This window comes from Lodderomyces beijingensis, assembly GCF_963989305.1.
Source record: "Lodderomyces beijingensis strain CBS 14171 genome assembly, chromosome: 5".
NCBI lineage: Eukaryota > Fungi > Ascomycota > Pichiomycetes > Serinales > Debaryomycetaceae > Lodderomyces > Lodderomyces beijingensis.
In genome coordinates, this window is record NC_089974.1 from 761,553 (window position 1) to 784,862 (window position 23,310).

Genomic DNA, 23,310 nt, shown 5'->3' on the forward strand with positions numbered 1-23,310 from the left:
AATCGATGTTGCACAATCTCTACCACGCACAACGTCGATACCCCCTCGCTCTCGCTCCATCTCTTTTCTTTTTTTTTCGCTCTCGCTGTCGCTGGCAGAGAATATCGAGCCGAGACTTTTAGTCGCACGCAACGAGCCGATAATCCAGTTGTCCAGATTTTCGCCATATTGCAACCTCGTGATTGGAAGAAGGTGAGCGGTAGTATATGTAAATGGCCAACTGATGAGATGAAAGTGGGATATCATGTTCCGTCATTAGCGAGACGAAAGGGAAAGAGAAAGAGAGAAGAAGATTTTTATTTTTTTTTTTTGGTTATTAATTGGTCGGATCTCCTTGCTATATGCGAGCGAAATTGCTGCCGCTGAACGGTAGACCCACGGCAATGTCTATCTCTAGCGCAGTCGCAATCGCAATCGCAAGCTGCAAATTCTGTGTGTTTGTCTCCCATTGAGGAACGGCGTACAAGTTCAACTTCCTGAGTTTTCTCGTGGCTAATAGCATATTGTTCAACAACAGCAAGGAGAAACATCCTGAAATCTGCTCTTGTTACTCTACACGGCTGCAATTGAGTTTAGGCGTTTTTTTGTAAATTAGTATTAGCTATGAAAAGTAAAGATATATGTATATATATATATAAAAACGAACAATCAACAATAGCGATAGAGTGTTGGTGGGTTGCATCTTCCATGACTTGCCTAACGGACAGCAACGCTTTGGAAAAATTACTCAATGGTCGAAACGATTCCCCAATCATTCCAACCAAAAAAAAAATTCCAAAGCAAAAAAACAACTTTGGCCAATGACAAACCACACCAAGAAGAAGATTTTCAACCATGTGTGACAAAAAACTAGATAAAAAAGATAAGAGGTAGACTAGTTTCCAGGTGGAAAATGAATCCAGGATTCCCCAATCCCTTCAAACTTCACTTCCACCATAGAAACCCATCTAAACCCTCCTCTTTCTTTCAAAAAAAATCATTTCTTCGCTTTCACAATTCTCTCTTGGACGCAATTAAATATGAAATATGGTTTTTCTTTTTCGTTCTTTCTTCTTACTTCCCATGGATACCAATATGTTTTCCCAGTTGACTTTGTTTTGACCCCCTAGTACAAAAAAAAAAAAACATTTGGTCAATTTGATTCCCCAATCAAGTTGATAAATGGACTTGACAATGATAACGATAAATGATATTTAGACAAATATTTTTGTAGAAGTAATTGAAAATAATGGATATATATATAAAAAAAATGGATGCCCCATGGCTCACCCCGTGCTTCAGGCACCCTCGTCTCTCCAAGTGGTGATAAATAAAACAACAACGTCTGAACGGTTCAACCTCATGGCAAAGCTGGAAGTCTCTTTTCAAACGCTAGTTTAGAATCTTTGGTTGGACTTCTTCTTCTTCATGTTCTTGGCGATAAACACACCAGTGACAATCAAGAAGGCAACAAAGATCAAACAAAAGACTAAAATAACACCAGCTGGGAACATCGTTGGCTATTAGATACAAAAAAAACCAAGGAAACCAAAAACGTCGGGCTGATGACAGAATAAAAGGAAGAAGAAGAAGGAGAAGAAAAGAAAAGAAGCAGGAGAAGCGAAAGCAATTGAATTTATAAAAATTGTTGTTGGAAAAAAAAATCAACGCTAATAATTTTATTACCACCCACTGGTTGTATTTTTGCTAGTTGCCTGCCTCACTTAGCCTAGCGTCCGCTCTCTGCTGTACTAGTGATAATAGCAGATAATAGACGAGCACCGTACTGTACGCTAGAAACAAAGACGCACTGCGATGGGTGGAATTTTCTTAGAAATGAGCGATTTTTAATTTTTTTTTTCTGCTGGGGTCGTGCACGTTGCCCACGCGAGGTTCGGTTAGAGTCAATTTATCAACAAATAAAAAAGCACCTGCTGCTGGTGTATATGCCAGCCTAGATGGTGCTGTCTGGCCCACACCACACACATAGGCCCGCTACAAAGATAGCCGCTTATATCACGGCTGGTATTTATTTACGTTATGAGGGCTTTCCCATCTAGGGATTACTCTCTTTCTTTGTATCATGCTTGATGTATTATCAACGGTTCCCGGTATTGGCTGGGCTTAACTCCGAGGATGTATCTATACAAACATGTCGAGTTTATACGTGGTTCAGGTACACCTGTGGCGCCGTTGGACGTTCAATATCTAGAAATCCGACCGGCATCCAACGTCTGTTGTCGAATTGTTGAAGTGCAGAGAGGGGGACGCGATGGCCCATTTCATCACCACCCGTGTTCCGCTGGCTAAAGTCCGTGCTAAACATCAACTTTAGTTTTCGTTTTTCCCCCCATGGTGTGCGTAAATAAAAAAAAAAGTAGGGAACAACGGCTATCGCGGGACGAAATAAAAACAACGGCGATGACATCGGCACGTACATGTCTAGCACAGCTCTACATTTACCGACGATCCGTTGTGGCCTTATTGCTGTCAAGCGGTTCCGAGTGCATCCATTGTGTTGTGCTGATGCACTCGTGAACAAAGAATACAGCATCTTTTAATTTGGGTCCCCTGGCCCTGGCCCTGGCCCTAACGTAACCATTATTTGTCATCCTGTACGGGCAAAAGCTCACTGGGGAAGGAGGTGTTCACAGCTTTCGGGATTTTGCTGAATGCAGTAAACGTCTCATCGATAGCTTCGAAATCTCGAATCGAGCCGAGGACATGGTAATTGAAAAGATGGTCTTGGAATAAAGACATTCCCGTTCTGCACCTCGCGCACTCCCGTCGCGGCTCGACTCACGAGAGAGAGAGAAGAAGAAATTTCGCACCGTTTTGCAATCTCGGTCCCAAACGAAAGAGCAGCGTGTATTCACAAGCAGACAAGCCTGCCGCTATGGCTGATGTCATGAATACACCACGTCCCCCACCCTCTTTTCCCCGTCCCCTCTGCACTCTTGGCTGCTCCATTGGCTCATCTTGGAGCCATGCGAGCAGAACCTACGTGATAAAACCCGAAACCATCCAACATTAGAGAAGTTCAGAAATTGCGTACATCGCTCGGAGGTTGCAAAGTTCCAGTCGGCAATAAAAAAAAAAAAAATTCCTTCAAAAATTCCTCTCCCTTGTTGTTTGGACAAGCGCAGATCGATGTGTCTTGGGCTCAGACAACCCTCAGATAGATCCCACACTCGAAGAGCATAGTTCTGTCCGGATCTTTATACCCTCCCATCTGAAACAATTGCAAAAAAAAGAAAAAAGGAAACAATACTAGTGATCGGGTGCCTGGTTTGCCTGCCGTGATGGATAAATTGTCCTTTGTAATGGGTCAATTTGCTTAGTGACTTCTCTCACATGGGAGCGGCACCAATTTGAAAAATAAAATCGGCTTCATCATTTTGACGTTTGGTTCTTTCGATATATCGGGATCTCGTGTCGATAGTAAATGATAGAGATGATGCAAGTGGGAATTTTTCCACTCTGTCGCGTCTAGTTTCGACGGTTATGAAGCTCTTACATTAAAATAAGTTGCACTATTTTAATCTTGAAATGTACCGTCTTCTCATTCATCTATTCATTTAAATACTTCTTCTTTTCATCTATACACATACCTAAGTACAGAACAAAGCGCAATTCAGTCCTCGCCACATCATCTTGGTCAGTCGCTGAAAAAATGGGCAAGCAAGAATCTAAAAACTTAGGAACTGTACTGTAATGGTTGGAGGGGTGTGGGGTTGTGGTAACAGGACATATACTATACCCCGTGGAGCAAAACTTATAAACGACTGGAATCTTCCTCTTTACATTCATCGATGAAAGAGCATTCCTGTGCATTGGATCGGAGTTTCAGGTTCCATGTGTCAATGATCAATAAATCGCCCTGCTTGGGGAACCAATGATTGTATATCCCATGGCTCACATTTAAAAAAAACATCTATAATCAATTGCAATCTCATGTATCCTCTCTCTCTCCTATTATTTTTTATCTTATCTCAATGGCGTTGATGTCGTTGGTTTTGATAGTGGGTGAAACTTGTCTGGAGCAACAGCGGCGTTCATCAAACAAAGCTGGGGGGAAAAACGCACACACACACACACAGGTATAAATCCATCCACCAGGCAATAAAAATGGTACACGTTATATCTTCATAATAAAACAACGTCGCTAATGTCTCGGCAGGTCACGGCATTGGCCATAAATCAAAAAAAAAAAAGTTCATTGGACTAAATCTTCATCAAGCATCATTATCATCGTCTTCTTCATCATCCTCATCATCAATTTTTATCGTTAAACATCATCATAACAATAGTTTCCCACTTTGGTTAAATCTATCTCGAAATGGTTTGTGGTATAGTTTTTCATCTTTGCGAGCCTCATTCGCTTTTGCTACGTGCGGCTCGTATCCATCTGCAGCAGATAATGATATCTTATCCTGAACTTGACTGCCAATTGATTCCAAACTTTGATCTTCTTCTCGTCGTCGCCGTCCAAGGTGACCTCGGTCAATCTCAGCTGTGTGCTTGTGCGTGTGCCTACTATGCAGCAAACCGGAGTCAACCACAAATTGACTTGTTTCCGCTTGCGCTGCATTGCCCATTTGTGGTGGATGTGGTGGTAATGGATGCGGTGGTGGTGGTGCATGTAATAATGGAATAAATGGGAGTGTGAAGTTGGTATTGCCCTGCTGATTTCGTTTACTAGGTGCCAAGCTTGTGCCAGATGCAGGTTTTGATCCGTTGGACTTTAGTGGGGAAAAAGAAGAAAAAGAAGCGGAAGCTGTTGCAATGGCTGGTTCCGCTCTTGTATTTTTGCGACTTGAAGTCGAGGTGGAGGTCTTCTTAGTTTTCGACTGTTTGTCAAAAGTGACATTTTTCTTTGGTTTGGCCTCACTTGTCGTAGCTTTTCTGGGTGCAAAACTACTTACATCACCATTCGAGTCCTTCTTTGCCACTTTGTCTGGAACCTTCTTATATTTGGGCTTCCCTGCAACTCCATTTGGCATCTGTTTCTTGTGCTCTTCTTCCAAGTCGTACTCAGCAATAAATGCTCCTGAAGCATTGCGTCGTTTGCTCACTATTCCAGCACTCATTGCCTGAGTCTTTGACGATATTCTTTTCCTGTGATAAAGTTCATCCTCCTTAACGCTTGCGCTGTTTTCGTCTCTGTTTCTCATTCTAGCATCAATCACCTCCATAGAGAATCCTTTTCGAAGCTGGGAGTCTGCAAAATTCTTGGCGCTTCTGTATTTCCGTAAACTGCTCCTCCAGTCCTCCTTATCTAAAGCTGTTTGAAGTCGCGTCAAAGCAATTCTGCATTCTGCTGACAACCCTTTACTCAAGTCGTGGATTATTGGATCACGCACTGAATACTTTGTTGTTCTCAACGTCAACGGTTTCGGATCGTATTCCTTTAATGCGTCACCACCGTTGGTTTTCTCGAGCAAAGTTTCAATGCTCAATGATTCTCCAACTGGAATCGGTTCCGGGTGAGATGGCGTTACGCACGGCATACTAACCTCTTTTCGCAACACATGGTCAACGTCAACTTCGGAAAAAAACGCACACGATTGAGGAAGCTCTTTGATCCCCAATTGCTCACAAAACATTGCTCTGGTCCACAAGTTACTAATTTGCAACAACAAAGCGGCAACGTACTTGTCCTTTTCATTGACAAGGTATCGCAACTCGTCATGCACGGTGATGGCCAACCTCGCCTCAATGTTGTACTTTGCGGCGAGATACTCCATCGAGACAATCAACAAGTGCAAGTAATCAACGCCTGAACTTTGAATCGTCCAGTTGACACGAGAGGTCATATAAGTGTTCTTGTTCAAATTCTCCACTTTCAATGCGTCGGTGATTTTGGCACCAAGAACGGGTGTTCGTGGTTCCTGCTGCTGAGCAATGGCTTCCAACGCATTGAACATGATGGATTCCGTTCCACCGTAATAAACTTTTTTCTCCAACAATTTCGACCCCTGGATCATACCCTTGGTGCTAGTGTACAATTTCTTGGCCGTCGCAGCGGCGTCTTCGTCACTTATTCTCGGGTTAAACTGTTTCAATAGTCGTGTGGCAAATTTTAACCCTGCGCCATAAATTCTTCCATAGTTGAACACTTTGGCATCGTTTCGCGAAATCCCCAAAATAGCAGCTGTTTTAGAATGCAAATCGGTCTTTTCCGATTTTTCCCCCTCCAACGTCATCCAGCCCATCGCTGTTCCCCCGTGCATTTCAAACATCGAGTCGCCCACGAGCGAAGCTATCCACAATTCTTCCGAGTCGACATCGGCTCCTACAAAGCAATAGCCCCGGGGAGCTTCGATCAACGACTTGAGCTCCGACCCGATCCGATCCTTTTTGGCATTGGACGCGGTGAGCCAAGTATTTTCCGTTGCTCTGCGAGTTACAGTACCCATGGAAACCAATGAGGGAAGGATGATCCCCATTTGCTTATGCTCTTCGCTTTCCTTTTTGGTGTCGAAAAATTTGTTCTTGCCCTTTTCGTTGAACACAACAAATTGGTCCATAATGCGTCTCCTGTTTCCCGTCCAATACGAAGCAGTATTGTTGAGTTTTAAAATCTTGGTGGCGTACTCGTACTGAGAGGTCATTATTCCGTTTTCAAAATACTTGAGATAACTTTTGGAAAGCACCGAGGTGCACCTCAGCTTGGGTCCGTCGGGATGTGGCACCTTGAATAAAACAAAAGACTTTCCAAGCTGATTCAACGCATCGTATGTTGCGTCAATTTCCTCCTCAGTCAAAATGGCTCGCACATAGTGTTTCTGTTTCAAAGACTCCATAATATCCTCGTCAAAAGGTACTTTGAAACACCATCCTTGTGAATCGACCCAAAATAAAGGGTACCCTTCCCATTTCAACCTCAACAAGAGCGGAGTGATTCTGGACTTTAGTGTCAATGACATAACCGTGCCGGCAGGCTCTCCAGGGGTCTTGTACAAGTCTCGGTACCACTCCGGGTAACCACACATGTAGGCGTTGTTTTTCATTGGAGTGCCATCTTTCTTTAACCGGGGCTGTTTCAATGTCCAATCCAACTGGGCAAGCCAAGGGTCTTCTTGATGGTCTGGCTCCAACTCTGGTTTATCCTCTTTGATATATTTGATGAGATTGGCAGCCAATTCTTCCAACGTGTGCGTCACTTCCAATCTGTTCTTGTTGTAGCAGGCTTCAGCTGATTCAATATAGGTTAACCATTTCTTTGTTGTTGGCAAGATCAACGCTCCCAAATGCCTCAACGCGGCAAAGGAAACCGGGTGAGGAATCTTTGCAAAGAAATCGGGAAACAATTTCCTAGTGACTTTGAAGGTGGCATCAACGTCGTGAGCGCAATAGTTCATCAACAAGTTGAAATTTTCAACAACAACACTGGGGTCCTGGGAGGCGAAAAATTCTCGATCTTCTTTCTTCATGTTTATATCGCAGTGGAATTTGGCAACACTGCTCAAGGAATTCATTGTACCTTGAAGTAACCATGGGTCTTGCTCAATAAACTGCTCAAGAGATAACCCATCGCTAGTACCGGTACCAGCACTAACACCGCCATCTCCATCTTCTTCATCTTCCTCATCTTCCTCTTCTCCCTTTCTCCGCAGTTTATCAAATTTCATCCATTGCGGCCGCTGGCGAGAACATAGGCCGCTAGTAGCCACGTGCAACGCCATGCCATCCAAATAAAATGCTTTCGACATCTTGACGTTGTACTCTTCCAATATTCGTGCTCGGTCAAAGCTCACATTATAACCTATAATTAATTTTGGTTGTTTGGCACAGTTCATGGGTATCAAGTGGTGCCAGTCGACCTTACTCTTGGGTCTGCCCTCTTCGACTTCGATAAGCGCCGGTGAGACCCAGCCGTACCACGCTTTTGAAGAAGCGCAAGTGGCGAGACATGCAAATTTGTCAATCTTGTACAATACCTCCACGTCAAATACCAACTCGTCTTCCAAAGGGTACGGCACTTGGTGAGGTTCTTCTCCTGGGGCATATCTCGTCCATCCAGATTGCATGATCCATGTCTCTTGCGCGGGAATTGGTGGGATCTGGCTATCGGGCAGGAGGAAACTTTGTGCCATAGTCAAGTACGGTTCTGATGAATTTTTGCCAATTTTGTAGAAATGCTCATCCAAGGACTTGCCAACTAAATCTGGAAAGTTTGCCACGTTGATGGGCTCTCGAAGTTGAGTCTTTTTGCCTAGCAACTCATTCTCTTTTAAATGTCTCTTGGATATCTCTAGTAGTTCGCGATGCCTTGGGGTGAGATAGGCATCAGTTTTGGTCCCTGGGAAAACTTTTTCGTGGAGTTGCTTTGACAAGTACTGGATACCAACTTGATTTATCCGAGGTTCCTCTTTGAACTGTAACAGGGATGGTTGTCGTGCTGCGTTTTGTAACTGTATAGAAGTAGTAAGGGCTCTTCTCCATCGTAGCCCTTGCAAAAGCTGGCTTGTATATCGACACGGCCGTCGGCTCATCGGTAAACGTATATGTGTATGGTCTGTGCCTCCCTCTCTCTCAATAGATCTTTCTCTTTTCCGGAAGCTTGAACTGGTGTCTGTCTATCTATCTATCTATCTAGCATAAAGAAGTTGGGTCCGTTTGGCAGCAACAGGATTACAGAATCTTGGTTGTAAAAAAAAAAAAAATAAAAAAGAATGAATGAACAGATTCTTTTTTCGGCTTTTTGATTTCTTCCCCTTGAAACTGTCGAGAAGCGGTAATCAAGTAGAATAGTTTGTGAAATGTATTCCCAATGGTTTTCAGAAAGAGTATTGAAGAAAGAGAAGTTACGGGGGGGTTTCTGTTAGTCTTGGATGGCAACTCTACTCCTGGTTGTTCATGGGTGTTTGTTGCATCCGTCTCGAAAGTTAAATCTCATGCGCACAGTTGGTAGCTCCCCTCTGGCGCAACAAAGTTGGATCCATAGTCAAAACCACTTTGGGGATCAAGAAGCAAATACGAATGGAGCAGATTTAGAGACGGCGATGAAATCGAAGAACAGGAAACATAAAAGGGGTTCAGCGTGAACACCGGATGCTTTGATGGAGGGGGGGGGGGGAAAACCACACCGGTTGGCTGCGTCCTTAGCTTTCAAAATCTGTCAAATATATATAAAGCCACGCATGGTCACGCCGATCAGATGCACTTTGGAACGATCAATTGTCATAATTTTTTGTTTCTCTTTTTTGACACTTTCAACAGGAACGTTCATCGGTGCTTCTACTACCACCACCACCACCAGCAGCACCTCCCCCAACTACACGGAGAGCTTTGTTGGGACAAGCTGGGGATCTCAGTGGAGCCAAAGTGTAAACAACAAGTGTGAATGTCGCATTCCTCCCCGATTAGTCGACTTTCAAAATACCGCGACAGAGGAGCAGATGGCGCGTGCATGTGGTAGCGCGCGGCCGTTTCGAGATCGCGAAGAGAGAGCGAGAAAAAAAAAAATGCGCACTCGCCAATCTGCCCGCCCCCTACGTCGAGAGGCCAGCCACGCGGGGGCGAGAATTAGGGGGGAGCTGCGGGTAAAATAGGCCGGGTAGGCAGCAAAAATAAATTTTACGAGGCACAGAGCCACAACCACCAGCATAGGAGCGTCCTTTCATGGTATCCTCCGGACAGCTCCAGCAGCGGGAGGATAGACACATGAAAGACCTCAGACTCGTTTTTCTATTTTGCCCTCGCCTACGAAGGAAGTTAAGGGGCCCTTGCCTTGGCCGGAGAGCGAGAGAGAGACGCGGGGGATGAATGACGTCAAACCCCGGTGGATGAGGGTACGAAGGAGCAAAGTTGTGAAAAAAAAAAAAAGGTCACTGTGGAAACTTGCCTTCTTGTTCGAAAGGGTATTCTACAGTGAGACCTCTCTCTTTCCAAACACAAGACACGTCTCTAGCCCTCTCCCCATCTCTCTTCAGGTCCAGTGGTTCAGGTAGAAACCCGGAAACCGTTGGGTGAAGCAAGCAGACGTCGGTGGAATAAAAATTATTCTGCCTCCAAACAAAAGTTAAAAAAAAAAAATCTCGAAACCAAAACAAATCTCATCAACAACTGCAGCAGGAGGCCGGTCTTGCTTTTACTGCTACTGCTGCTGCTGCTGCCACCGCTACTGCTGCTGATGCCACCGCTCCTGCTCTGCTCTTAAAATTATAAAACTATATAAATTTATCACCGAAATTAAAACCTCCATCCTCTGCTCCAGATACATAAAAATTTCGTTTGACTCCCCCCCCTTTCCCTCAATTCATCACAAGTACTCCGTCCTTCCCCCACGGAAAAAAAAAATCTCACCAGTGGATACAGCAAAGGTGGTTGTGGAAAAAAAAAAACGAGCTCGAAAGCAATTTTATATCGTATTCACCCCCAACACCACCCCCGTCTGAGAAGAATTGAGCAAACTTGCAACAACAACAAATAAAAATAAAAAACAGCAGCAGAACTACTATTGCAACTACAACGATGTCTAGTTTTGGCGATTTTAAGAAAGCCGATTTGAAATTAGTCTTGAAGAAATTGGGAGTTCACTCGTTAACTAAGGATACTAAAAAAATCATGGTTGAGAAGTTGGACAACTATCTCGTCAAGAACCCCCAAGGGTTGGCGCAGGTCGAGGCCATTTTGGAAGAAGTTGGAGCTTCTAAGGTTGATGAGGAGGAAGTCACCGTTGTTGAAGAGGCCGATGTCGACGACGATGACGAAGAAGAGGTGGGAGAAGGTGTAGAAGTTCTCCAAGTAGTCCAGGAAATTGAAGAAGAAGAAGATGATGATGATGAAGAAGATGATGAAGAGGATGAGGAGGAGGATGAAGAGGGCGAGGGTGAAGGAGAGGAGGGTGAAGAAGACGACGAAGAGGCAGACCCAGACTACAATGCGCCTCCACCTTTGAACTTGAAAGAAACCGTACTCGATCCCGTATTGGCCAAAGGAGAAGAAGCCATTGACAAAATCTACGAATTGAGCGATTCCCTCAGCATTTCCTTCTTTGAATACACCGAGAGATTAAGAGACCAGTTATCATCCACGGTGACCTTGAACTATTTTGAGTTATTATTGGAGTTTTCCTTCTACTTGTATAATTTCACCTCAATTGTGCCCTTGAACAAAAACAAAGCCATTCACCAGATCTTCCACGACAATTTACCCTTGCTCGCCAATTCAACCATCCCATCACTAGAAATCGCGGGATTGCTTGAATACAAGGCAATCGCCACGGGTTTAACCTGGTTCGTCTCGGCCTTGATTTTGCCTTCGCTCATTTCCTACTTTGTCAACTTCACCTCGAGAGTGGTCTTGATCGGCGACGAAGAGTTTGTGTTTAGATACCATTCATTCGACCCTTTCATCTTTGCCCTTGCCAAAATTTTGATCTACTACTTGGTGGGACAAAGCGCCATGATTGAGTTTTCCACCGGTGAATGTTGGTGCAGCAGTTATTTCAACAAGTTCTTGATGCACTTGGGCTTGTACCACTCTTTTGTCTCCACCTTGGGCAGCTTGCCTTATGTTTTAGGTGGTGTCAATGTCTTGATTGTGTTGTACTCCCAATTTGAAGAATTTTAAAGCAAGAGAAAACCAAATTCATCAGTGAATGAAGAGGCTGTTGTTTTTTACGAGGGGGGAGACGAAAAAGAGAAGGCGAGAAGTGTTTTTGCGACGCGGTTATATGTATCTTACGAGAGGAATGGATGATGATGATGATGATCTTTATCAACAACTATCGCTTCTTACCAATCTCAACGACAAGGATTAGACAATTTTCAAACCTGAAGAAATTCTTCACTTGCTTTTTGCTTTTTTTGCCATTTTGCTTTTTTTTTCATTTTTTGCTGTTCTTTCTGCTGTTAATGTTGCTTTTTTCTTTCATCTTCACTTCATATTTGAATAAATTGTGTTATTAATTTCTGATTATTCCCCGTTTTCCCAAACCCCATATATACCTACACAACAGCAGAAGGAGAGAGAAAGGAGAAACAAATACACACACCCTTCCCCCCCCTTACTTTATTCTATTTTTGAGGAAGAAAAAGCATGAGATGAGAGGAAGAGAAACGAAGATTTGCAGCTTTGGATCCGAAATTTCATCATAGTCGGTGTTTTAAATATATATATCCACACATATATATATATATTTTTTTTTTTTTTTGCAATCTTAATTTTTTTATACATTATATATAAATGTACTTTAATCAAACGCGTTTATCAACTCTAGAATCATATGATTTTCGTTTTTTCATTTTCATTTTGCAACGGGCCATTTCGTCTCGATGCCCATCAACTTGAAATCGTGGTCGATTTCATCGCTGCTGGCGCCAAAGTTGGGCTGCCAATGCTTATGGATCCGGTTCATCAAGAAGGCATGTTTGGAATCGGTGCTCTTGGCGCTGATTTCTTCATCTCGGCCAATTTCCAAATCGAATAAGAACGGCGACGAGTTCCGGTCTGAGCCACTGACGGACCCAGCTTGATTTGCCGCTGCTGCCGATGCGCTATTACTATTATTAGCACTCGCAGCACCATTTGTTGTTGATGATGTTGATGTATTGGTGGTGGCGGCAGCGGCGCGACGGCCACGACGTTTAGGGGGGTGACCAACGGGGCTCTTGCCCGAAGTTGCTGCGCTCGTGCCAGTCGTACCACCGGCATTGCTATCACTGGCATTTGTATCTGAACCCGAGGTCATGTACAATGGGTTTTTGAAAATCTTGTGTTTCATCGAGTTGCCCGCTTTACTAGCGTCCAGCTTGTTTTTCTTGTGCAAGTCGCTTGTTATGAGGACAAATTCACGCTGGGTTATCAATGGCATGAAGTCGTGGACTATGGCGTGTTTGAATGTTGTTTGAACGAGGTTGGATATTCGCGTGTCGGGGTGCGTGTAACTCGTAGTGCCATTGACGCCACCATTGGCATTACCATCGCAGGACGTCGCAATACTGTGAAACAACTTAGAAGAATCCTTGCTTGCGATATCGAAAATATCCGAATCGGGGTTCTTCAAATACTTTTCAAATAAATCACGCTGATACCCGAAAAAGTTCTTGAGTTTTTCCAATTTATTAATCAAGAGTGAGTTCATGTGTTTGTAAACGTGATTCGAATCATGATAAAAAATCAACGAGTTTTTCAACAATTGGTATTTTTCAGATAATTTGATGCGTGTAATTTCATAGTCCCGCTCAACTTCGCATTGATGGACAAAATTTGCCAACTCGGGGTCCTTAATACTTGCTGAAGTTTCCCTAAATCCTATTCGCGTCAGTTGCAAAAGTTTCAACCGACGCAAGAGTTGGCTCTTTTTAGCGCGATATATCCTGTCTCGGTTTTCCCGAGCCCAGTTTTCATACGTGTCCAACGAAGACCGCAAGTTTTTCCTTCTGCGCTGTTTATTGTTGCCCGTGCTCAAGGTGATTTCTCGATAATGGGTGGGGAATATTTCCATGCGATTGATTCGATCGAATCCCGATCTAGAAGTTGGACCAGGCGGAGGAGGAGGATCAGAGAATGAATAAATGTCTTCAACGGGCCTCTGCTTGATATGCATGGTAGTTCCCTTTTCCCCGTGCTTGATGTCGCTATGTCTGGCATCAACATGTGCAAAGTTTGGGTCCGTGTATTTCTGCAGGCTCTCGTCCTCTGCTTTCCACTCCTCGGCGTATAGGTCCTCGTAGACATTTGTGCTTATTCGATCGTAGTAGGTCCGCTCTTCAAGCTCACCCTCGCTCAACTCCTCGTCCTCTTCATCATTATCTGAACTGACTTCACAAGGTTCATCCTCAGCTTGCTCTCCTTTTGTTACCCGGTTCGATATCTTCTGATCCCGTAGGTTGAAGCCTTCTTCTGTCGCCTGCTTCCTCATATCGGCAATCGAGCCAGCAGCGCTAGCAACGACCATGTCTGTACGCGGTAGTCTCAGATTGGCGTCAAGGAAAGCCTCAAATACATCCTCGGGGGTCATTGTTGAATGTTGTGCCGATAAGGGGTACGCCATGAAATTTGGCGGTGGAAATGGTAATGGGGGAGCTTGAATATATCTTTGACTGCTCACAGCTTCAACCTTGACTTCAGCTTCAGGTTTTTGTAGCGGTGGTTGTGTTTGTTGAGGTGGTGGCGGTGGTGGTGGTGACTGTAATGGTGCTGATGGTGATGGTTTGTCCTGTTTCTTTTCAGGCGACGCTGACGACTTAGGTTGAGGGCTGGTGCTCTCTTCCGGTGAAGGTGGTTCTGCGCTCATTGACCCTTTCCTCAACGCCAGAGCCCTCTTTTTAAGAATGACTCGTTCAGGATACCGGTGATCCTCGGGGATGGGCGATGAAGTGCCATTTATCAATTCCTTCATCTCATTCTCACTCAAGGTTTTGAGTGCTTCCTCGTATCGCTTCTTGTAGGCGCCGAGTGAGAATGGCAATGCGTCGAAATCCACTACGGGAGGAGGCGGGTATATGAATGGCACCATTACACCGCCCAGGTACCGTTCTTGTTCTTGTTCGTCGTCTTCATCATCCTCGGCATCCTCGTCTCCCTCTTCTTCTTCCTCCTCTTCTTCTTCTTCGCCATCACCATAACCTTCTCCATCGCCCTCGCCATCGCCATCTGCTGCTGCCAGTGCCTCGTCATTGTCATTGTCGTTGTTGTTGTTGTTGGTTAAATCTTCAATTTCTTCACCACCTTCCAAAAAACGAGGTTTCCGTCGATTACCATTTTTCGCAGAGGCTAGACTCTCTGGTTTTTCCTTTTTTGCAGTCATGAAGGAAAAAGGTTTCCCCACCGGCGGTGGCGGTAATGGCGGGGGGAATTTCTTCAATATACCATAAACCTGTTCCAACGTCCTGCGATCGCTTAAGTCTGTCTTGATATCGGTGAAAAAGTCCGATGTTATCGAAGGTGGGTGGATTATGGGGATGATATCGGGCGGTACCGCATTCAAGATGGGTACTCGTGTCATTGGGTGAAAATGCGTCGTCATGCCATTTTCATTAAATTTTTTTGCATCCACCGAATTTGATGATGGTGATACTGACGATGATGATGGCGACGATGAAGAAGAAGAAGAAGAAGAAATTCTCCTGGATCCAGGGAATTGTTGTGGGGATAATGCAGGTGAAGGAATGGATTTTATTGAAGTGTTTGTTGCAGCCGGGTCTTGTCCATGTTTCCTTTTCTTAATGGGCGGATTGAAAATAGCGACTAGTTGTTCCTTGGTGGGTATTTCAAACGGACTTGGCCTCTTAAAACTGCGTACATTGGAATAATGATCCATATCTTTTGGATGCCGATAAAGCTGGATATATTCTGGGGCAAAAAAAAAAAAAAAAAAAAAGCGCTATCCCGGTGGTTGTTATTCAGTTTTCTTTCTTATTAATATGTAAAATGCAGTCTCTAGTATTATACGAATTCTGAAGGTAGAGGGGGGAGGGAAAACTAAAGGTTGTTATGTTGCCTGTCCCCCTGTTGGTTGTGAAAGATGGTGAAGTTGGTGGTTAAATATATGCTTGCAAAATAAGAGAAGGTGTGCACTCTTTACCGTAAAGTTTGGCTCTCTCTTTTTTTGGTGCCAAAAAAATAAAAAAAAAAAAAGAGAACAGTCTTGAGATTTGAGGTTTCCCTACTTTCGTTACCTTCGTCTCTTGTTTCTGGTGGTTAATCAGAATAACAACCTTGTAAAACAAGAAGTGCGCTTTCACTTAATAAGATGAAACGTTATAGAAGAGGGAATGCTCAAAAATAACTTCTATGAGGAAAGAGTGGAAACAGGGGTTGCAAAGTTTTCAAATCTCTCAAAAGCCAATACAGAGTTGGTGACTATTTTTCTTTTTTAGTTGTTTTTTGGCACAAGTCAGTGGAGATAACGATTTGTGAAGACCAGGTGCCTCTGAATGTTCCCCCTAACGGTGTAAGACTCTCTGTTGCCATAGGATAACAAGTAATGGAGAGAAGTTTTCAAGCTGGTGTGACCAAAAACACATGCTTCTACAACAGTTTGCAATAAATTCAATACCAAAAAATTAGACCAAAAATTTACTGACAAAAAAAAAAATAGCTTAGAGTTTTCGGGACAAGTACTGATTTGATACCCAATGTACAGGGGACCTCAGTGAAGAAGAGCAGGTGGATGAGGTTGAAATTTCTACATCACCTAGGAGGTTTGGAGTAAAAGGGGGTAGATTTGGTAGCGCCGGGTGAAATATGGGCACGCCAAAAAAATACCCCCTAACTTTTTTGCCGTTTTCGCACCCACTTTCTTTTCGATTCCAAGGCTCTTTTTTCCGGAGCCGATTCACACACACACAGAAACCAAGAACACACCAAGACAGCATTTCAACAAATCAAGCACGGCAAAAAGGCCTCTATCAAGTGGTCAATTGACTGGATTGAGCATCTCTGGGGTAAGACAGAGAGCCACCGCATTTATCATGCTACTCATATTCATGGCTTTCGCATAGTTGAAACCAGAGATCAAAAAGAAGGATACTGCTGCTGCTGGTCGAGGTGGTGTAGCTTTGGGATAGATTTTAAACCAGTTTTACATGACGGGCTCTTTGACGAGCCAGTGATGTAAGACTCTGGAAGCCACGCGTTCTAAGCTGGCGTATTCTGGATACAATGTAGAAATAAAAATTTCATCAAATTTTCCAATAAGATTGCTGCCGTGAGAATCATTGCAAACCACAAAAAACAAAAAAAAAAAAAAAAAGAATTTGGCAACAAGTAGCGCATTCATCGAGGCACTCAATTCCGTTCCTCGACCGGAGAAAGAAAAGAAGAGAGGACAGTTAGTTATTTAGTTAATTAGTTGCTCCTGTAGTTGGTTAGTTTGTTGAAGAAGTAGAGGTACCATTGGAGTCTCTCTCTTAATGTTGATGTTGTTATTATTGTTATTGTTGTTGTTGTTTGATACAAAAGTACACGACCCCCACATCGCTACCAAGTTCTATCTCATTCTCCGACACACTGTCTCTCCTCCCTTTAATTCCTATTTGAAAACCTCCTTTTCTAATTTTTTTTTACACCATCTTCACCAATACTCTAGGAGATTGTGGCAATATATCAACAACACCTGCACTCACACCTACACGTGCATCCAGATCCACACCCACATTCACGTCCACATTCATTCGCCCTTCTCACCATTTTTAGTTGAATCAGTTTCCTTCGACCGACCATTTTATAAAAGGTTCTCTCTCAATTAGCCTGCCGCCATTCAAAACAAACAACAAAAACGAACTGGTTGTTTGCTAATCAATTTCCGAAAAAAAAAAAGTTCAACAGACGCTCTCTCCTACGTTGACCAAAAAATACGTTGTTAGTGGCAACCAAGTTTTGTTTTTTTTTTTATTTATCCTGAAAATCTTCTTTAATCTACAAAGATATTGAATATTCAAGTCTTTTGCAAAGAGGAAAGAAAGCAAACATAGTATTTCTACTAAATTTTTGGGTTGTGTTCAGTTATAGCAAGACCTGTCAGAAGAGATCTGTTGCAGTTGGAGAAGATCAGAAAGAAAAGAATAGAGAAAAAAAATTTACCACGTTCAAGATCTCAGGCAGCCCAATTGACTCCAATTTCAACGAAGGAAAAAAAAAAAAAAACTAGGTCAAGAAAGAGTCAGTTTTTTTGTATAAGACAGGATGTTCAAGCCAAAGCAATTGGTCACCAGCAAAATGCCTGGTTATAAAGCATGGCCTTCGTTTATAACACCAGACGAGTATATCCCCGATGAAGTCCGAAAACATAAAAAGAAAGGCAGCAATATCTGTGTGGTTTTCATACCTGATGGAGATTACTATTGGATGAGCAAGGATAAAATCAAGGTTCTAAGTCAGGAAGAACTAGATAAGGAAGTAAAGAAGATTGATGCTTCATTGCGAAAGAAATGGGGTAATCTTAAATTTATTAAAGAACGAAGATTTGCTGCAAACAAGAGAGCCACCACTGTTCTGGAGGCGTTTGCTGCGACATCTGGCTTAGATTTTGATAGTTTTATGGACCTTTTCCGAGACTCCGAGGATGAAGATGGAGATGCAAATGGAAATGAAGAAAAAGATGGAGAGGTGGAGGAAGAGGAACAGGAAGAAGATCAGGAGGATAATATGGAGGATGTTGTTCCCGAGCAAGATTCTGAGCCAAAAGCTCAATCAAGGAAACTGAAACTGGCCAAGGGCAAAGCAATGAAAATCAAGAAACCGTTAAATGGTAAGGAAATAGAAGACGAAGGAGAATATGGAGATGTTGAAGAAGGAAACGATGATAGTTCTGTTTCGGAGTCGTCGCGAAGGGTGAGGAGAGGTTCAAGACAGCAGCAGTCAAAAGATGTTGCCAAAAGCAGCAGAAACGAAATGACACCTCCTCCATCATCAAAGAATGGTAGAAAGCGAAATTTGGAAGAAAATACTACGCCAACGAGTCAGATTGCAAAGAAAGCTAAAGCGGATAGTAGCAGTGAAGACGACATTACAAGTGTAGCGGCGGCAGCAGCAGCAGCAGCATCCGCGGCATCGCTGACAAACACCAAACAAAAGTTGACCGAGGCAGAGAAATCTCAACAGTTGTTTACTTGCCGATATAAACTTCAGACCATATTAATCCAAAGGCATCAACCAAATTCGAAAGATCAACAACAGCAACAGCAAAAAGCTGGAGAGCAACCGCGGACTCCTACATCGAAAGAAAATAAGCCGACATATATACCTGATTCGCCTTCAGCCGACGATCTACTGGTTTGCCGTTTGATTTTGTACCGCTTATCCGAATTCACCATGACCAAAGGTTTGTTGCAAAAATCAAAAATCCATAAAGTATTGAAATGCATTATAAAAGACCCCAATTTGGAGTATCCCAGTAGTTTCAAACTACATGAGAGATGTAAGGAGCTTTTAAGCGAGTGGAACCCTTTGATTGAGCAAATACACGAGGAGAAACGAATACAGCAGGCAAAGTTGGGTGCGGGAGATCAGAAGTTGAAGAGCTCGCAGCTTCTTGCAATCAAAAATGGTGATCATACCAATTTGGAAGAATCAGAAGTTAGTGGAATCGAGCAAAGTTTACCTGATATCGAGCAGAATGAGCAGAATGAAGACGAGGATTTGACTGCAAAGAATGCGAAAAGCGAAAAAGAAGAGAATAAGAAACCAAAAGCTGATGGTGTTATAGAGGAGGAATCTGAAAACCAGGACAAGAAAACGGATGTGGACGGGGAAGAAAAGCCGGAGAAGAACGCAGATGCGGAACTAGACGGAGAGGCAAAAGACGAAGGAGAGCAGGAGCTGATGCGACAGCCGTCTCAAGCGGAAAACGGGACCGACGCACACGAAAAGGGCGAGGCTGAACAGGAAACTGATGTGCTGGTAAACGAAGCCCATGTGGATGGCACACAAGACAAGAAAAACGGCACTCAAGACAAATCCCACCAAGTGAATGCCCTGAACGCTCTGAACGCGACGGAACTAGATCAGGATAAACGAGAAGAAAAAGATGGCGACGAGAATGCGCTGCAGCACAAGACGGCTGAAGCAGAAAAAAACAATCCCTCACCCATGGCAGCCTCTGCTCCTCGCGAAACCAGGGCGAAATACGATGCCGTCCTGACGTGAAACCCAACTAACCACACCCGACCTACCCAAAAAGAACACGTCAAAACCCTCGAGCTGAACTTTGCCGATACTCTCAAAGATATGCTTATCCGATTAAAAAAAAAAAACTGAGAAAAGTGTTCCACCAGCGGGGAGTAAAAGTCCCCACTTTTTTTTTTTGCTGTTTTGTTTCTCTACATAGAATTTAAAGTGCATCCCATTTCTATATATATCTACCACCTGTAATGTTTTGTATATTATTGTACTATTACCGATACTGACAACAACTAAAACGCATGCTTAACGTAAAAAAGGAGATTGCTTGCTTCCCTTACCTTTGAAACACACCTTGCGCTTGAACCCAATTAGAAGTCGTGCGAATGGAATATGTGCCTAGTAATAACTCGCCGCTCGCTGGATCAACCATTGGCCAATTTGAACACGCGCGCACTACCCCGCCAACACGCTAGCGAGTGGGAGAGTAGTGTGCGTGTGCGTGTGTGTGTATAGGTGTGTGTCGCTATGTCTTCACGAGAGAAAGAGAGAGAACGAGAGAGAGAGAATTTTTTTTTTTTCATTGAAAATTCAACAATCTTGCAAAAATTTGATTCTTTCCTTAGTACTTCCCTTTTCCATAGAGATTCCAAGAACAAAAATTAACAACCATGGCTGAAGAAGATGTATGTTTCTATTCCCAAAGCATTTAAGTCTGGTCGTCTAGTTTCGCGTTATCGCCCTGTGTGAAAAAAAAAAGAGAGGGAGAAGGGGAGAAGGGGAGGGGGGCAATATTTTTTTGAACGGAAAGACAAGTGGAACAGCAGTTCTAGTCAAGTGTGAAAGTCTCTTTTGGCATTTTCAGCAACGAGAAGGCAAATTGATCAATAAGTTTTTTTTCATTTTGAAAGAGTAAAAAAAACTTGTCTTGATGACGTTGTCTCATTCCAACTCAAGGTCAAAGCTATGTCTTTGTCTCCCGAGGGAGAGGAAGGGGAGAGGAAGGCGTGAGGAGGAACATCATTTGGTTCTGCTCATCTGATCCCCCCCTAAATATTGTTACTCCTCGTCGATGGATTCCCTTTTTTGTTTTTCCTTCTTTTTTTCTCACCAACAAGCAGATGAGCGGGAGGGACTTGTGGAAATGGCTTTTCCCGATTTGATACTAACAGGTTTTTTTCCCATGTTTTGTAGCACACTTTCGAGACCGCCGATGCCGGTGCCGCTTTGACTTTCCCAATGCAATGTTCCGCATTGAGAAAGAATGGCCATGTGGTCATCAAGGGCAGACCATGCAAGATTGTCGACATGTCCACCTCCAAGACCGGTAAGCACGGACACGCCAAGGTCCACTTGGTGGCCATTGATATCTTTACCGGCAAGAAGTTGGAGGATTTGTCGCCATCCACCCACAATATGGAGGTCCCCAACGTCAGAAGACAAGAATACCAATTGTTGGACATTGACGACGGCTTCTTGAGCTTGATGACCCCCGAGGGCGACACCAAGGATGACGTCAAGGTTCCAGAAGGCGAGTTGGGCGAGAAGATCCAATCCGAATTTGACGAAGGGAAGGATTTGATCGTTTCTATTATTTCTGCTATGGGCGAAGAAGCTGCTATCTCATTCAAAGATGCTCCAAAACAATAAACAATCTGTTTGCTCGCCCTTATACTACGCGTTATAAAGAGGGGAAAAAAAGAGAGATTGTGTTTCCATATTTATCGAGGACACCTTTGAATTTTTTTTTTCCTTTATTGTTGGCCCAGTGGTATCGTTTAATTGGGTGGGGGGCGTAAGTTCATTTATTTTTGGTTTTGTTGTGAGAAGTAATTTGCTGTTGTCTTTTTTGGTAGAAAACTAGATTTGATGTATTGTAAATGAATGAAAAAAATGAAAAAAAAAACGAATATTTAATGATTGTTTGTGTGTTCGGGATATATATATACTTGTTCTACTTAATTTCATCAAATCTACACTTGTACTGAAACAAAAAAACTTGAACTAAGGTCCCCTTTTTTTTCTGTTTTTTGTATATTTAAAATCAAGTTGGAAAGGGCTCTGGTTGACACTTCGTGATGTTTTTTTTTTTTTGGCGGAGCTTAGCCAGGGCTCAATATAGTATGGCATCACGAGAGTATTAGGCACCCTACCTTCCCGTTACCGCCATACCCTTCTCCTTCTTCTTCTCTGAACCACGCTAAAAACTTTTAAAAACCTGCTGTCTTGCTACATGTAGTTGTCATTTGGAAAACTACGGCTTTGCTTGGTTTAGAGGAGAGAGCCACACGTCAATTGCGAGAGGTGAGAAAGAGCTAGAGATCAACGGCGCCGCGAGTGACAAGGGAGGCGAATCCGGCATCGTCAAGGCAACAGCGTTTCTAGTCAAATCCACGAGAACATCCTCGTCCGCTGCTTGTGAATTCCCGTGTGGGCTTTCTTACTTGGTCCTTTTCCTTCAAGACCTGTTCATCCACTGGCCATATGAGCTAACTTGCACAGTAGAGAAAGAGAGGAGGAGGTTCAAAGGGTGCTTTTTTTAGCACTGTGGATGCCGCTTTGGGATATTGCGAGGGGGGGACATATGGTAGCGCTCGCGGCTTAGTCTAGCTGGTACCCCTATATTTGATCTAAAGGGGCAAGAAAGGGGGGCTCGAAAGAAGTGACAAACCATCTTCATTGGCCAGTTGTGTTTGCCACCCACCACGCGATGTACAAGCTCGATGGAAACCGCAGGAATCGTGTAGAGGCGTATACTCGTGGTGGGGTTGAAAGCGTTGTCTCTGCGTGTGTTGTAGATGAATGTGTTATTCCCCAATTTGAACAAATTGGGGGTGTTGACACAACGATATACCCGTCTGCTTACAAGTGTATAATTTATCCCGATTGCTTCTCGCAGGGGCGCCCCGTAATCCAGCAGCCTTCCCCCCTCTGTTTTGACGGCCACACATACACAGACAAGAGATACACGTATACTCCTACGCTGGTGGTGGTGGTAGAAGGATGAATGCTTGATCTATCACTGTATAAACACTGCCGCTTAATTCATTCGCAACATTGATACTCAATTGACGAGGCGGGAATATAACACACACCTACACACACGCATATCTTCTCGATAATTTACAAAAGTTCAATTGAGGAGGGGGGGACAACTTGCCGGTTTTCAATTCACTTTATTTCGTTTCAAAAACAACGGCCAGAACAGGAGGAGAGCTAGAAACGGGGGATCAATTGATCAGCGCCAGCGCCATTTTGAGATTGATTGGCGGGACCCGATTTCAACTTTTGTACCTGCATCAACCCATCAGAATGGACTCCGCTCAAACTACAACCAACGTGGTTCCTGCTGCTGCTGGTGCTGCTGCTGCTCATTCTCACCTGACTCACACCCATCAACTATACCAACCTTCGACTTCAGCGACAGCAGGAGACCATTACTTCTACACTTGGCCCAATAGCAACAGCAACGGTACAAGTTCAGGCTCAACTTCAAATTCAGATTCAGCTTTTTCTTCAAATTACAACCTGAGCAATTACTCATTCATCGGCAGCACCCCATCTACCATTCTCTTCTTTCTTGCTTTAGGGGCGGGCATTTTTATTGCTTTGTTATTTATATACTTTACCGTGAGGTGTTTCATCCGGGCTAAATATGGAATTGCTGCTCCGCCCCGTGGTGCTTGGAGAAACGGCGGTAGCGGTAGGCTTGGTGCTGGGTTCTTTAACGATTCAAGTGACTCGAGTGACGATCTG

The 23,310-nt window shown here is 43.6% G+C and overlaps 5 protein-coding genes across 5 annotated transcripts; 3 read left to right on the plus strand and 2 right to left on the minus strand. All coding sequences in view use genetic code 12, as the record gives it.

Annotated features, from left to right (window-relative positions):
- Positions 1–4,277: 4,277 nt before the first annotated feature.
- LODBEIA_P42150 (uncharacterized protein) lies at positions 4,278–8,477 on the minus strand (the record flags this gene model as incomplete). The annotated part of the gene is made up of 1 exon (XM_066974412.1): positions 4,278–8,477. The coding sequence occupies one exon, from the start codon at positions 8,475–8,477 to the stop codon at positions 4,278–4,280; it is 4,200 nt and encodes a 1,399-aa protein (XP_066831153.1).
- A 1,981-nt stretch (positions 8,478–10,458) lies between these two features.
- Positions 10,459–11,559, plus strand: LODBEIA_P42160 (uncharacterized protein; the record flags this gene model as incomplete). The annotated part of the gene is made up of 1 exon (XM_066974413.1): positions 10,459–11,559. The coding sequence occupies one exon, from the start codon at positions 10,459–10,461 to the stop codon at positions 11,557–11,559; it is 1,101 nt and encodes a 366-aa protein (XP_066831154.1).
- Positions 11,560–12,235: 676 nt separating this feature from the next.
- On the minus strand, positions 12,236–15,253 carry LODBEIA_P42170 (uncharacterized protein; the record flags this gene model as incomplete). The annotated part of the gene is made up of 1 exon (XM_066974414.1): positions 12,236–15,253. One exon carries the CDS (start codon positions 15,251–15,253, stop codon positions 12,236–12,238), a length of 3,018 nt encoding a protein of 1,005 aa, XP_066831155.1.
- Positions 15,254–17,619: 2,366 nt separating this feature from the next.
- On the plus strand, positions 17,620–19,581 carry LODBEIA_P42180 (uncharacterized protein; the record flags this gene model as incomplete). The annotated part of the gene is made up of 1 exon (XM_066974415.1): positions 17,620–19,581. One exon carries the CDS (start codon positions 17,620–17,622, stop codon positions 19,579–19,581), a length of 1,962 nt encoding a protein of 653 aa, XP_066831156.1.
- Positions 19,582–20,225: 644 nt separating this feature from the next.
- Positions 20,226–21,204, plus strand: LODBEIA_P42190 (uncharacterized protein; the record flags this gene model as incomplete). Its single annotated transcript, XM_066974416.1, has 2 exons — positions 20,226–20,240; positions 20,749–21,204. 2 exons carry the CDS (start codon positions 20,226–20,228, stop codon positions 21,202–21,204), a joined length of 471 nt encoding a protein of 156 aa, XP_066831157.1.
- Positions 21,205–23,310: the final 2,106 nt, after the last annotated feature.